Source organism: Harpia harpyja, chromosome 2 (assembly GCF_026419915.1).
Source record: "Harpia harpyja isolate bHarHar1 chromosome 2, bHarHar1 primary haplotype, whole genome shotgun sequence".
NCBI lineage: Eukaryota > Metazoa > Chordata > Aves > Accipitriformes > Accipitridae > Harpia > Harpia harpyja.
The window spans coordinates 53,981,965-53,998,357 of NC_068941.1; the positions used below are offsets into that span (position 1 = coordinate 53,981,965).

Here is a 16,393-nt window from a genome sequence, read left to right on the forward strand (position 1 = left end):
GCCCTGCGGTGCTGCGCAGCCGCGATCGCCTTGGGCCGTACCAATGCAGGGAGCCGGGGGTGCGGGGCGATAGGCGAGACTTGCCCGGGCTGCCGGTTGGGCTTTCCCGCCTCCTGGGCAACCGGTACCAACAGAGCGGGGGGGTGGCGGCCGCGGGCGCTCGCCGCCGCACCGCCTCTCGCTCCTGCCGGCGGCCGTCCCAGGCGAGTGAGGTACCGGCTCCGGCAAGTAGGTGCCGCGGTGCCGCTCGGTTCCGTCTCGATTTCACCGGCCTTCCGTACCCTGCGGTGCTGCCGCGCTTAGCGCTGGGCCGGCGCGCTCTGGCGTACTGCGTCGAGCTTGCTTTAGCTTGGGCAACCAACCACAGCTGCACTTCATACGGTTTATGTGGTACCAGCGCTCTGTGGCAAAATACTGGTATTTCCTCACCTTCCCTACCAGTTCCTTGGGAGACGCTGCAGAACCGTGCTTGCCCGCCTGCTGACTGGCAGTACTGCCAGGCCAGGCTCGTCCACCTCGTTACATCTCCTCAGTCGCATCGAAATGCTGAGGTCCAAAAATCCTTCCCATTAATCCCTTGAGCAACGACCCTTGCTTTACACCGTAGAGTTTAATTCCAGGTCTATTTATTTTCGATAAATTACTCCTATCCTCCTCATCAGTAATGCCAACTAGCTTCATGACAGCGAACCCTTAAGTTTGTTTCCAAGGGTCGGCTTTCTGTCATCTCTTCTTTCAGTGCCATTTGTTGTCACCTGCCCTTTGGTTCCTTAACCAACATCTCGATCTACCAAAGAACAGTACTGAGTTTACCTGATGAAGCGATGGTCATTTTACACTGCCTGAACCCCTGCACCTTGCAAAAAAAAATTGCTTTAAACTTTTTAAAACTTCTGCATGCTGTCCATCCTGGGTGCTGAGCATAAGCAAAATGTGGCTAGCCCTTCCATTGTACACAGTGTTCCAGCATATTATTTCTTAAAATATATAAAGTCTATATTATTATACAGATTTCCACTGCTGTGCTGCTGCTGCTTTTCTACTCGGCACCCACATGCCAGATACAGCTAATGTGTGATATTAATCTCTCAGAGTTTTCTGCTGTCTGAGTTATTTTCATTCCTATCTTCCATTTTGCCTTCATAGTTAATACCAACATGGGACTTGATCTACATTGTCTTTAATCTGTATTCCACTCTAATGTCTTCTTAACTTCCCTGCTCTCTTTCGAGCTGTGTGGACACAGATACTTCAGCTATTTGTTTGCATATCCTTGATTTTTTGGATAATTCTCATGTTTCATGACTTTCAAGAAATAGCTTTACTAACGTATTAACCACTTTATTCTGCCTTAATTTCCATTCCTGGTGAACTTACCATGTATTGTTATCTTCCTCCTCAAGGCAGTTTTTCCCCTAGCTGATTCTGATTCCCATCTCTACTAGTTTTCACTCTGGGAATCAGATTCCTGATAATCCTAGCGCTAAGCATGCTCTCTCTTCAAGCCCTCGAGTTCCTTACACTTGTTGACTAGGCATTTTCCTTAGTTCTGTCAGGCTCCAATGAGGGTGATGATGAGGAAAAACTAACAGTTACTGTAAATCCCTTGCATTAAAACCAATAAGAAATTGGAAATACATTTACCATGACCAGGTCTTGGATTAGTTAGAGGGCTTCCAAAATTCCACTTTTATGTTTTATCACAGATTTGTCCATACACTGACCTTCTATACCATTATTAGAAAGTGACTGAAAGCCATTGCTAGAGATAAGCCACAACATGAAGAAGGAAGCTGCTCGGCATGTTTTATTACTAGCTGTTAATGCCACCAAAACCTCTCATCTTAGTACTCTGAAGACATCTGTCATAAGTTTTGACCCAAACTATGAAAATTCAGTAAGAGTTGCACCAGTTGTATCACAAAACAAAAGCGTGTGATTTTCTTTCTCTGGTCATGTTTTGAATTTGTTTAACAGAGGAGATTTAATGGTGTCTAAATCCCACATAGTCCATTTGTCGTATAAGCACCAAAGCTGTCAAACATATGGTAGATTACTTTCTTCAGATTACATTTATTGCTAGTATTTTAAACCAAAAATTCTTGCATTTTACTTTAATAAACATTTTGTTTACAGGTGTGGACTGCTTATAGACTTTTGCAGTAGAACAAATAAACAAGGATACTTCCACCCTTTTAGTGCAGTGCACTGTCACACAGATCCAGCCATGCCTGCGGAAGGGAAAAGTGATATGGAGAGGATTGGCCTCTTCAGTGAGATGGGTTATGTTACCATTGGAGATAAATATGTATCACATTATATGCGTAAGTACATTTAATTTTAATCACTGTTTAGTGACAGGGACCAGCTCTAGTATCCATTTACTTTTCAGAGTCACTATTTTCTAATGGTTTTTTTTGTTTGTTTGTTTGTTTTTATTAGAAGGAACTGTTTTTTCATGCATATTCTTTGCTCAGGTCTGTATTACTAAGAGAAAGGCTTGATACATTGGAATGAATATATCGAAGAAAGGAGAAGTCCAGTAAAACTGAAAAATATCTATGCATAATAAGACTGATAAAATCTTTTAGTGTATACATTTCTTTTTAATATTAATTATCTGCAAGTTACCACTATTTTTCTGCTTTTGTGAAAAACAATAGTGTTTTTTCTATGCTCTTTCAGCAGGTTTTCTGTTATTGACAATTAGATTGTCATTATTTTTAAACTAGAGATGCAATTTTTTTGTTGTTCTGATCTGACTCACGTGTGTGAGATTCCCCATCCTGTCTTTTCCTTTTTTTGTTGTTTAATGAGAATATTCATTGAGAAAGGTAATTTGTGTAATTAGTAAGGTTACAGAGGTTAACTCTCAGTAGCTGCTTTGAAGTGATAATGCAAAATAATCCTGGCTTCTCAATACAGACACTTCTGCTGTGTTGTTGTGTCAGTGATGAACGTGTCCACCAGAACCCTGGCTGATATACTTCCACCACACTGAGCTGCTGGGGATTCAAAACCCAACTGGAGGCACTTAAGCTATTCGACCTGGTCTGTAATCAGTGGGAGAGAGAGAGAGATGCTCCTCTGAAGTATTATTTGTAGTATGTAAATAGCTCTGAATTGTAGCCTGGAGTAACCAATCTCTCTCCATTGCCTGTAAAGCAAGTGCAGGGGTTAGAAAACTAAAACAAGATGCTGTGAATACCTTCTCATAGCATTGTCTTTCAGACACAACCATTTACATGCATGTTTTACAAGTTAAATGCTCTGCAGTACATTCTTTGAGCCACCCAGATCCAGACCTTAGTTTTTTAATATAGGCTAAGAGAAGCACTAACATCGAACAGCTATTTACAGTGCTTACTTTTTTAAAGGCCCTTTTAACGAAGCTGCGAGCAAGAACAGACAGATGTTTCCGGGGGGAACCAAAACATTGTCAGCTCTGCAGGCAGGTTATTTTGAACCTCAGTTTGTGAGGATTTTCGATGGTGAAGCCTACTCAAACCCTGTTCAGCTAAGGAGACGCTATAGATTGGCAGAATCAAAGAAAAATTTGGGCAAAGCTTTCCTTCCCAGTAATGGAGACAAATTGCCGTAAGTGTTGTGAAAATGTTTTAAATTGATCTTTTTTCTTTTCTGTACGCTAAAGATGATTTTCACAGATTATTTCTTATAAAACCTGCAATGAGAGTACAATATTGTTGTTTTATAGAATGTGGTGTTAGTCAGGACTGAGCAAAGAATTTTGAGCAGCAACATAGGGAAGGCTGAACACAGGTAGAAATCAAGTCCTGATGCTTGCTCTTAACTAGTGTTTTTTGCTATAAACATTACCTTTAGCTTTTTACTTTTGATGAAAATGAAGATGGCTATGGGAAAAGGATATGGATAATTAACAAATGAATATTTCATTTTAATTTAGGAGGAAATCTGTTGGAACTTGTTGGATGCAATATCTTCTCTCTCCCATTTCCGAGCCTCCCAAAATAGAGATGGCATATCTGTTGCATAAACAGTAGGAAAAGGGGCCATTATCCAGGTGCAATGTTTTCCTCTCAGCAAATCCATATCCATTATCTTTTTGCTAAAAAAAATACCAATTATTGCCGCACTTTCTCCGCTGCGACAATCTAGGGAAAACGACGCATCGCCAGGGACTCGCCCTGGGGAGAAAACGGACCAACACAGATACTGTGGATCAAACGGTTTCTCCGTTTATTAACTGCGCAACACTCGGTTATATATGTTTCTAATATCTACTCACACATAAGCCATTTGTTGATTGGTTAACATGTGCCGTTCACGCGCTTAAACAGTAGTCTAATTGGATAAAGTCTTCTGATCACGTGAATAGTTCCTCCACCTGCATGCTGTCTTGCACCCTGTCTTCGGTCACGTTGCCCTCCTGTTATCAGTCACGTACGCCCGACCTTGTTCTACTTTTTGTGCTTACTTCAACAAACTTATAACAAAGAACAGTAGTGTCTTGTTCTAGCAAACAGAGAATAACAGTTGTGCCTTACGCAGTTTCCCTCGTTCTCCCACAAGTTCTCCCACAATTTCTCCCACAAATTATCCTATAGGATGATCAGAAGATGTTACAGAGCTGAGGAATATATGTAGAATATTAAAATAAATACATCTTTGCTATTTGCACAACATTAATTGCATGACAAAATGACACCAATGAAATTGGTGTCATATAACTATTATTATTCACATGTGAAAAACAGATAGAGCCTGGTTATTAATTTATAACTATACAATCTTGTTTTGTTCTTGGACAGGAGGGTTCAGTCTATGTACAGGGCCTGGTTCTTACAGTCTCATGGTTACATTTAGTCATATCTTTCTGCAGCTTTGCTTTTGTTTGGAGAGTAACCTTTTATTTATTTTTTTTTATATATATATATATATATATTAGGATGCAAGGTTTAGCATGTTCTACGTTCTGTTGTGTGTTAAAGGAACACCTTAGCTTTTAGTAGGAATGTAAGACATGGTGTGTAGGCTTTCTGTTGGATATATGTGTGCTATTTCTGATGGGACAGACAATGTGTGAGTCCTGTGTTCAAAACTTTCTTTCGGCTACAACTTGACTTCATAGCAACCGAATTATTTATAAGGGTTTAACTGTTAGAAACACCTAGGCACATGACAGTCAATGAGAGTCCTGTTCACTTACTTCCTGGTTCTGAGTCCAACAGTGGGAGTCTTGCTTACAATTAAGACCTGCTGATGTGCTCTCTTCCACATACTGCCTCCACAAATGCACTTGTTGGCTGTTGGTGCAGCAGCTCATGCTCTTATTCTTGTTGCAAGACTTCTGAATTCTTCTGGACATGAACTTTAGGGCAGGTTCTTTATTGTCTTTATCCTCCCCTAAATCTGTACTGGCAGAGTAGCACAAAGCAGAGGCTGGGAATGTGGTTAGGTTGTCTTTTAATGGAATCCTGAAGCAATTATGGAGAGCGGTTATACATTTCTTATATCCAAAACTGACTCCCATTGTGACTGAGGAACTAGCACAGAGCTCTGTTGCTGTTCACTGAGTTGTTCTTGGCTGCCTGAATGATAAGCAGCTCTTGGGAATCTTTACATTGGAGCCACATTTGTTGTTAGCTGCAAATGGAAAGGTTGCAAAGATGTCATATTCTGAAGATATGACTGAAGCCTGGACCTTTCTTTTCTTCATATGTGTGTTCTCTGTTATTTTGTTACTGGCATATAAAAAGCCTCCATACAGAAGTGACATGAGAAGAATATGAAATAAAGCACTTAAGAGCTAGGAAACACCAAGATAAATGTTGTCTTTTCACTGTCAGTTTGCCCATTTTTTTCTATATATGAGTTTATGAAGTCCCTAAATAAGGGGAGGGTAATGAACAGGTAGGTTAGAGTTTCGTGCAAAGATGACAAATGTTATCTGGGCATCCTAATCCTGTCAGTATTCATTAATGGCCCTTTTAAGTAGGAGCTCATTGAGACACTTTACTCTCTCCCCACAATAAGTGCAGACAGTACAGGCAAAGCAGATTACCTCAGCTATCTGGAGTAGTTGACAGATCTCATACAGTAGCTCCTGTTTATTTTTTTCTGTTCTGTTTTAGGGTTTTGGGGCATGGGAACAGAGGGTTGGTTGTTTGAGGTTTTTTTGGATCACTGTAGCTGCAGCTTAGTGGACCAAATTGCCACTCCACTATTTCATTAGTTTGTCTCGGTCCTTTTCTCCTTCAGCGGCTGTATGATCATGTACTTTGAGAGCATGTCCTACGCTTGTCAGCAAATACTGATTTTCAAGTTGGTCTTTAAAAAACAGTCTTTGTGAATTCCTGCAGCTTTGTAGGCAGAAGTATTTCTCCTAAACGAGCTGTGCCTCCTTTTGCTTTCCTTCTGTGACAAGACAGAAAGTTAACTAGTCCTAACATCTCCCATTAAAAAACCCTTTCAGACAGGTACCCTGTCTGGGCAGACGTTGCCTGCCACTCCATTATCATACCAGCACTAACTTACTGTTCTCTGTAAACTTGTGGGAAAGACTGTCCTCTTGTCATCAAGCATCAAGTCTGTTTAACCTACTCCTCTGGGTCTCCATTTGTGAATCTGTCTCTACCACTGTTACTTCACCTTGTTCACGCATAATTAAAACAATCTCTATTAAGCATATTTATGTTATTAAGATACTTTAAAACCTCATCTCTGCCACCATCTTGTTTCTTTTTTGCCCATAACACTGCACGGAATTGCTATAGTAGTAGATTCCATGGACAGTGGATCTGATCTGGTTTTATATTTAACTCTTGAGATGTATATATTGCTTGGGTTTTTTACTGTCGTTTTAGCACACTAGTTATGGGAAGCCTGAAATATTTGCAAAACATTAATTAATATGTTCATTTCCTATTTTTAGATGTGGACTTGGCAGCTATTATGGAACCATAGGAGGTTCATATGCATACTTCAGTCCACAACTGAAAGCCAAAGAAAGATACATTCCTCCTGGAAAGAATTTTTATACTAATCCAGGAAAGAAAGGAACTGGATACGGGTAACTTCACAATATTGCTTCTTGCAGAGTATTTTATTAAATGTTTCTTGAGTTTTGAACACCCAAGTAATTAATTTTGTTTTTACAGTTATGTAAATCTTACCATAGGTGAACAATATCCACATGAACCTGATGGGTATGAAGTAGAAAGAATAAATGCAAAGGTAAAAATATTTGTCTTTATTATGTGTTAGTGTTATGATTATTTATTAAAATTTACATGAACTTTTTGTTCCCTGTGGTGTTTCCTTTAGCTTGAAGTCACTAATGTTTATTTACAAAGTGGAGGAAGGAAAACAAATTAATGACCATCCTGTATAAAAAAATATTTAGGTATTTTTCATTTATTATTTTTTCTTTGAGACATCTGGCAGTATCCCACACAAGTTCTACCATTCAGGATTTGACCTTAATTTTATATTTGGAGACCTTAAGCTATAATACAATAATGACCAAACTATGCCAATAGCAAGAACAGTAATACTTCTATGTTGTTGTCAGAAGAATGGGACCTTATTAACCTAGATACTATATAAAAAAACCCTCTTCCTTTTTTCATATAAGTTTATAAATCTAAGAAAACTTGTAAATGTGCTTGCACTGATTTTAGTTATCATATATTTTCATCATATGTACTGAAAAATGGCAGCAGGAGGACATTTTTTGATCTAGGGTAAGAACAAGATTAGAAGAAACAATTCAGCTACCTGCAGTTGAGACAAATTCAGTGTCAAAATTAAGTATCCAGTGCAGAAAATGAGAAGAACAGAGAAAAGAGGGAGGCAGGATTGTTTCCACTGGATAGAAAAAAGGGAATTTGCTCTGAGACATTAGCATGCATTACCAGGTGATACTGTATTACTGATGGTACATTTTATGCTTGTCTTTTAATTGTTCGTAATGTTTTAACCTATTTTATTTTAAAATGGAATCTGGGAAGAATAGTCAACATCTCGCATGGTACAAAGAACCAATTCCTAGAGAAGTTCAGCTTAGTAAGGTGCTCAGAATCTGGGAAATGTAGTGGCCAGGGTTCACAAGGGTGAGTGGCTGGACTGCATGCAGGCAGAATTTTCAAGCATATATGTGTGCATGTATGCCCAAGATACAGGTACACAATACCATTAGACACATCTTAAATGCACAGTGCTTTTCCTACCATACTTTCATAGTGATTGTTGCGCTTCCTGGTTAGTGAATCTATGTTCCACTATACATGGTGGGTATATAAAATACCTTGATCATCAAAGAGCAAAGAAAGTTGGAGTGAACATTCTCCAAGACTAAATTTAAATGCTTTCTATTTTTCTCTTAGAATAATATACAGTAAAAATCCTCAAGATTGTTTCTTTCAAAGTATGTGTTTTACAGAAAGTGCAAGAGGAGCATAAACGATTGGCTAAAGGAGGGCCTTTCAAGTTAAATCTATATCCCCAGGACTATTTTGACATGAATCCCTATTTTAATGACAAACCTTTGCCACCTGTGAAGAAACCACCTCCAGAGAAGCCAATTGCACCACCTTTCAAACCAAGTTCTCCTGCTAAAAAGGTTAGTTTGTCTTATAGCTACTGGAGACAAAAGATAAATATTCAGATATTTCCTGTTAAAAGCTTTGCTTATAGTAGATAAGATAAAAATAAATGTTAGGTTTTGCTATTAATTTCTTATTTTTCTTACAAAAGGTACTATTCCCTTTACTTTGTTTTCAGTTTACAAAGCAATGAAATCTTGTTTGACCCAACAACAACTGCTAACCAGTTTCAAGTAACCTAAAAAGTGTTCCTCTTTAAAATCTGCATAGTGCTGTTAACATACAGTTAATTGACTGCACACACTACAAAAAGATACAAAGCAGAAGGTTATATAATAAATGACAGTAAGACTAGATTACTGTTGCAAAATGAAATGCTCTCCTATTTTGGACTCTTGTCACTTCTATCATTTTTGAACCTGCTAATTACTCTCAGCCTATATAGACAAACATCTAAAAGATAATTCTGAGAAGTGTCATGGGAATGGATAGCTGGAAGGAGCAGAAAATGTCAGGTTAGTCCCTCTGCTCAGGGAAAGGCTGCAGAATAAACTCAGGAATTATCTGTTGCTTGTCCATCAGCAGACACAAATTTGGAATCCACTTCAGAATTTGCCAACTCTTTAGTATTTAGGAGAAAAGGAGGAAAAGGATGGGAATAAATATATGTGGCAGGGCTTAGAGGGCATAGGAAATAAAGCCTGGGGTTAGTATGAAGGATATATAGGAACATAGTTCATTAGTTCCAGTTGCTTAGTGTCATTATTTCTTAAAATCTGAATGGATATTTTTCCATTCCATAAAGCATTCCATTTTGATATATTTTTTTTGAGATGAGATATTAAATTTATGCCATTCACCTTAGGCTAAACCTTAATTTCACTTTGAAATGGGTTTAAGATGCATAAATACCTCTCTCTTAAATGACTCCAGATACCTAATACAGTAACACCCCTTAATCTGTCACTTTTCAGCTCTTCATTTTGGAGTTCCATTGTCAGTCATTTAACACTGTGCTCTGCTAACCACTGTTTTCCTATTATTATGTCCTTCACCCTTATTTGACTGACGTTGATTCACCTGAGGAAGATGATGATAGCAAGGAAAATATAACTATTCAGAAAGAGACTGCAAAAATGCTTACACACGAATAATTGTGTTGGGTGTTTGGCCTCATCGATGAGGCAGCTGAGATCTTTCAGAATGGAAATCTGTTCAGAAAAGTTAGCTGTTAGAAAGTCAGCACCTCGGCTGGCTGACAATGCTCGTGATCCTGCTTCAGGCTCCCCCTCTTTCATACTACGTATGCTTTCCCCTTATATTTAAATTATGTGTACTTCCCAAGATACTGCACACTTTCCCTCTCTGCTATATAAATTCTTATGGGAAAAATTGCTTTATTGTTGATTGAATTGCTTATTGCCACACTTTTCAGGAATGAAGCCTCAGCAGTCTGTGGGGTTCAGCTGTACTAGGGGATTGCAAAGAATTAATCAGGTCTCTGCGTATTTTTTAACTAAAATTTGCCACTCTTGTAGTACTACTAGTGGACGTAACATTTCAGGAAAAGCCAATGCTGTATTCAATCCTATATGTCAGAAAGCACATTGATAATAATGCCCAAGCCCTGCTGTACTTAAGAATCCCTACACCAGTACTGGACATGGAGGTGTACTAGTAAACTACTAGTGACAAAGGAATTCCCTTTTTTTGCCACAACATAGCTCATTTTAGTGAGTTATGTTTTTACTTTTTCTGTCACATTTTCAAGCTCCTTTCCTCAAAATCCAGACTTATGAAAGAACATTTGAAACTGAGAATCCATCAAAATAATGACTAAAATTTTCCTTAAAGTTTCCATTGCAAATTTAAGGAATATTTGTTTTGTTTTTTGGTTTTTTTATATAATATGATGCAGTCTGCTGTTCAGTATTCTTACTTGCTTTTGAATGAAAAATACTTTAATTAACTCAATTATATTGTAGATCGGCACTTCAAAAAGTTTTTTTTTTTCAGTCAGGGGGCATGAAAGGAGGCACATTTGATCCTTACCCAAGCCATTCCGCTGACCCTTATGTAATTAAAAAATCTAAGGCTGTCACAACTAATAAAGAACGACAGATTTTTCATCCTCCTGCTGGACCAAAAAGCAGACCTGTTAGAAGCATAATAACTTTAAATGTCACAAGGTAAGCTCCTTTGAGTTCATGTTTCATGTATGCTGTCTACCAAAAGTCATTAGCACAGCTGTTTACTGCTGTCTAAAATAATTGAATAAATGAAGGAATGAATTATTAACAAAAGGGTAAGAAATGTATAAGGAACTTGGCTTTCAAAATTTATTCCAACTCTCTTCTGTAAATTCAGGTTACTTTATAAGGCTTTTGAGAGACCTTCAGAATCATGCAATACAGATGTCACTGAAAAATTATTAATTTTTATTCTTTTCTGACTTGATAAATGTAAAAAGACTAGGAATGTTCCTGTTTAAATGTTTTTGTTTTCCCTTATGTTTATGGAATAAAATTGGCTTCCTCTGCTGGAAAACATAATGTTAGGTAATCTAAGCCTGTGAAGCTTTTGAAACAATGGCACTCAAATTGGATTCCTAACTACAAACATGTCACTGTGCAATGTTAGAAGAGATTTATAGTACACAGTGTATGTATATAGGTAGACAAGCACATAATTCTTTATTTTTTTATCTTACTAAGCTATAAACCTTGTATTTAAACAAACTTTTTTCCTGGTTTTGGCTCTGTTGTAATTCAAGCAGAAAATCAAGATTGTGTTCTTTCGAGTTATTTAGAGAAACCACTTTCAAATGCAGACTTCTAAGATTGCATGTAGAATAGTTAAGCATATTGCATACTCCTTGAGTAACATGAAATAGTTTGGAAATACTTCATTAAAATTTGAAAAACTCTCTTACATGAATCTGCTTTACATTTGTGATTTGTCTTTTACATATCATATGTGAAGTCTAAGAAATACACCTCCCTTATTCCCCCATTGCTGTTCTGTTTACTTTATTTCACCATGTATTGGCACTTGCATAATCACTTTTTAAGTTGCAGGGATAGTTTGAAGTTTTTATTTACACTGACAAGGCAGAACCAGAAGCTACGTATTGCTCCACATTGCTTTTCATTACTAATGGAAAGTAAGAAAGAATTGAAAGTAACTTTTTGGTTGCACCAAAAAGCGTGGTAACTACCAAAACTGACGTAAGAAAGTACAACCTTCCATGTATGCACCGGTGTTTTTAAACTAGTAAAAGGGAAAAGAATGCTGCATTGGTCTAAGTAGCTTTCTTAGTGTAATTGTTTGTATTATTGTTTTATCAACCAAATAAAAATTCATGTTCCCAAATGAAATGTTTTTATTGGGAAAAAACCCTAACTGTATGTGAAGTAGGTTTCAAAATTGAAAGGGGGGGACTGGTGGTGAAGTATCACTATGTGCTCACAGATACAGTTATGATGGACTCAGTAAAAATATTTGTAAAGAGAAAATTTTCACATACCCAACAGAAATTCCACAGAGAGAAATTAAAACTAGTATTTCAAATTCTCCACTGCTATTTCCCTCCTAAGAATTTTAAAGAATGTATTTATTTATATTTGCTTCATTATTCCTAGGTTTAATAGAATGAGAATTGTGAACTGAATTTATTATAAGTATGAAGCTCATAGCTCATAGATTTTAAGAAATGTGGTAAGACATTTTTCAAATCATCTGCTTCCCCCACTGAATTACAGTTCTTTATGTACTTTCCAATGGAAAAGTGATATTTGGATATCACTTCTGATATTTGGACCATAATCCTATAATTGGATTTGCTAGTGGAGATTCTTGCTCTCATGCAGAGCTCTATTGAAATAAATCTGACTTCATGAGGATTCAAGTAATTAAATCTAGCTACAGGACTGGGTATACCACAGTTTTTAATTTTTACAAAACTCTTGTAATTTGTACAGTGATGTTCTACAAAAATCTAATAAGTTTCTCTTCATTTACATTTCAGATCATTAAATGTAAAGAACTACAAGACTGCGCAGCTGACATCTTACTAGGTACAAAAGGTGAAATGAAGGGTACACTTTTTAGACTCTGTAAAATGTTAACAAAGCAAATAAAAATGTCAAAAGTGGAATTCAAGTATCTAGGGCAATCCAATCTCTTTAATTATTGAGAATGCAATCTTTTGTTTCTAAATATAAAGCTATAATAAATAATTTAAGATCATGTATTTATTAAGACCAAGGTTGTATTTTTATATAAACTTTTATCTTATTGCTTAACTGGACTTTTGAAATGTACTTTTAGAAATCAGACTTTCTAATGAGTAATTTGGGTTGCAAATTGACTATATATTGCAGTGGAAGAAAATGCATATATTTTAAAGTGAGTAGCAGTGTACGTATTAACCAAGTTAGTCACATGTGGCCCACAGTGAAACAAAGGTCATTGTTTCCCTTTAGCAGAATTACAACTTGCACTTTATTTCAGCTATGATTTCTGTAAGAACTGTCTTACAAATGTCTAAATTTTAGTTTTGATGACCTTCTCAAAATAACCAATACCAAGCATTGTTCAAAACCAGACCACAAGCTGGCTGTTATGAAGGGAGGAGTCATGTCTAGTTACCAGCACCTATTTACCGCCCTTCCTCAATTTCCTGACAACCCTAAGCGCTGCCATATTCCCCAAGAGCAGCTTCGTTTCACTTTGCGTACATGGAAGGTTCCTAACAAACCTGATCTGTCTTTCAAGCTAGCTTCTTCTCAGATGGAACTGTGATCCTAAATGTACACCTTACCTCCATCTTAATAATTTTTGTCAGCTTTTTATATGTGGTCCAAGAAATTTGTTTGTGTAGAACAAAGGTGATTTATTGTGAAAATTAAAAAAATACTCAGCATGTATTTGTCCAAAGTACCACGTGAAGACAGAATTTCTGTATTCACTTTTATCACAGATTTATCGTACCACTGTAGAATATTCACGAAATGGTATCCTTACCGCTGTTCACAGGACAGTAGTTTTTTAAAGCACTCCCAGACTGGATCTCAGCTTTCCTGGCATCAGTGAAAATAAAAATAAAACCAGGAGCTGTTGGTCGGGTCTTCCAGCGTGTGTCGAAGCATAAAAACCCTTACCTTGAGATCAACAGGACCCGACAGGATTTTAAGACGCTAATTTACACAAGAATTTTGATGCGCGGGGAGGGACGCCCTCGCACGGCCCCCGCGCGGTGGCGCTGCCCGACGCCGTCCTCCCCGGCGGCAGGCCCGGCCCGCCGCGCCCCGGCCTGCCGCCTCCTCGCCAGCCGGCCGCGAGCTCCCCCCGGCGGCCCGGAGAGCCCGCGGGCCGCGCCGGGCGGCGGAGGAAGGCCGGGGGGGAGTGCCGCGGACAGGCTCTCCGGCCCCGCCGCCCCCGCGGTGGCGGCAGACCGCTTCGGCGCGGCGGGCCGCTTGGCGGGCCGCCCGTCGCCGAGGGCCTGGCGCCAGCTGCCTGCTCAGAATTAGCCCTGGCAGCCCTGAGGTGAGCGTGCCTATGCACCAAGTGCCTCCTTCTTCCTTTCTTTACTTTGTTGTTGTTTGGAGGTTTTGGTGGGGTTTTTTTTGTTTGTTTGTTAGTTTTGCTTTTTGTTGCACACACCTCCATGTGTTGTCGCTCTGGACAGGCTTGCTCTATCGTGCAGTCGCATCTGTGTGATGTGTTTTTGTCATTTACGTTTTAAAAGTAATATTCTGCCATATGTTGTTTGAATTGAATTTAAACAGATTGCATGAGTGTTGTCTCATCGTGCCAGGAAAAAAAAAAAAGACAAAAAAAGTTTCCCTCCCAAAATATTTAGGGCTCCTAAAAGGTATATGAACAACATTCATTTTTCGTGTTTTCTGTGCCTGAAGTACAAAAGCAGACGTTCAATAACTTGTGTCCACATGAGTAGACTCACTGAAAGACTCCTCAGGTAACTACGGGCTCAGGTAAATAAAGCCTGTAATATTAGGCAGAGGTTGTTAAGCCTGATTGCTTCTCGTAAAGCACCCGTAAGACTGACGTACATGAGAAGCCTTTGGCTGCAAAAGCAACTGCTAACCTACCTCATTGACGTTATTTTGGAAGCAGTACTGCCAAAGGTAAAGTGTTTTTTTTTTAATTTTATTTTATTTTTTTTTATCTGTGCCAGGCTTTGAAGCTAAAGCTTGTATAGCAGCTAATTGGTGGAAATTACATATTTTTCTAAACCCAATATTGCAGAAAAGCTAAAGATCTGGTGGGATTTGTTGATGAAAGAACAGATTCAACCTCAACATTTTTATTTCACTTTTAAATTGTGTGTAGTTACTTCTTTTATATATTGTTTTTTAATAGGAAGAGAGAAAGTGGATGAAATCTATAATTGGTTAGCTAGTTTAGTGGTGGGACACGTTGAAGAAATTTGAGTTTTTTAATATTCAGTCATGGGACTTGTCGTTCAGTGCTTATGCTAAAAGATTACAAATGTACTTACAGCATCGGAAGATTATAGTTTCACAGACCGACAAAGACATTGATACTGGTATCATTTTGGAAGGATAGTTTGCAATTATGTAGTTAAAAGAGTTAAGCTGGGGTCATGACTCTCGGTCCTTAAGAATGGCATAGCCGTAATATCCAAGGTTTTCAGGCTCCCCAAATAGTTCTAATGTGTTTTTGCAGAAGTACAAAGTTAGTGAAACCACTTTACACCTGTTGAGGGACAGCTGGAGAGTTTAGTGGCTGGAATTAGTCCAGCAGTATTACACAACAGCAACAAACATAAATCTCATATTTAGCTGCTTACTTTCCAACCCAGAAATAAGTTTTATTCATTTTTGTGGCATCATAAAAACAAGTTTTGGCTTATGTTTGCAATCCGTAAGTAATAGAACATAAAATCTGTCACTGCAATCTGTCCCCCGCTTACAATTTTTGAGGGTTTTTTTGGATCCTATTCTAACATTAGTGACAATGTTGTCTCCAGAGGTGTTTCTCCAGTACTATTCCATGAACTAGAATCAGAACCTTTTACTGGCAGTCCCTGATGGAGAAATTTGCCCTTAAGGTTATGAGAATGGCTTTTTAACAGTTACTGGTTTTGATTTTTGAATCAGGCGTTTCAGCTTGTCTTTAAGCTGTGCTAGCAAATCAAGTATGACTTTGTTTTTACATAGGGCTGTTTTGTCAAAGATAACTTACAAAGCGTTTGTAAGTTGTAAAAGACCATATCATACCATGCAAGATCTGGAAGATAGCAGAAGGCTTTGCTGCCAGGCAGTGCAAGAGGAAGAAGAATAAACCAGTGATGCAAGAAAAAATTACCATTTGAATAAATGTAAAAATAGTTTTCAGGCTCAGCTCCTTCATGAATCTGGCAAAAGCCATCCAGATTGTGGACGTTTCTCAGATTATTGCATCTTCTTTGTCCGTGAAGATAGAACCATTAAAAATAGTGAGTTTTGCCACTGATAGGTGTAGGAATTGACATACACAACACATGAAATTAGTATTACCAGGAGTCTATGTGTGACTCTGAGTCAGGGAGAGAGTAAGTCCTGTGGTATACTACCCATTTAAAGACCAAAGAAGGGTTCTAAATAATGAAACTATAAATCTACCCTGAAAAAGAACATTTACTTGGAAGTTTCTTTGTGGTATTCTGCTGCCTGCTTGCGCCATCAGGGTGTGTGCACGCTATAGAGACCGTTCTTAGTATATCTGCATTGTGATCTTCCTGAATTCCTGAAAAGCCAGTAAGAACAATAAGGACAACAACA

General features: G+C 38.3%; 1 protein-coding gene across 2 annotated transcripts; it reads left to right on the forward strand.

Annotated features, from left to right (window-relative positions):
* The first annotated feature begins 58 nt into the window (after nucleotides 1-58).
* C2H4orf47 (chromosome 2 C4orf47 homolog) lies at nucleotides 59-12,837 on the forward strand. 2 transcript variants are annotated; one of them, XM_052779866.1, is made up of 8 exons: nucleotides 59-228; nucleotides 2,137-2,324; nucleotides 3,378-3,597; nucleotides 6,914-7,051; nucleotides 7,140-7,215; nucleotides 8,423-8,602; nucleotides 10,602-10,774; nucleotides 12,613-12,837. In XM_052779866.1, the coding sequence occupies exons 2-8, from the start codon at nucleotides 2,228-2,230 to the stop codon at nucleotides 12,659-12,661; spliced, it is 933 nt and encodes a 310-aa protein (XP_052635826.1). In that variant the 5' UTR covers nucleotides 59-228; nucleotides 2,137-2,227; the 3' UTR covers nucleotides 12,662-12,837. The 2 variants fall into 2 exon arrangements, with proteins under 2 accessions (XP_052635826.1, XP_052635827.1); XM_052779867.1 differs by lacking the exon at nucleotides 59-228 and adding an exon at nucleotides 248-620.
* The last annotated feature ends 3,556 nt before the right edge of the window (nucleotides 12,838-16,393 follow it).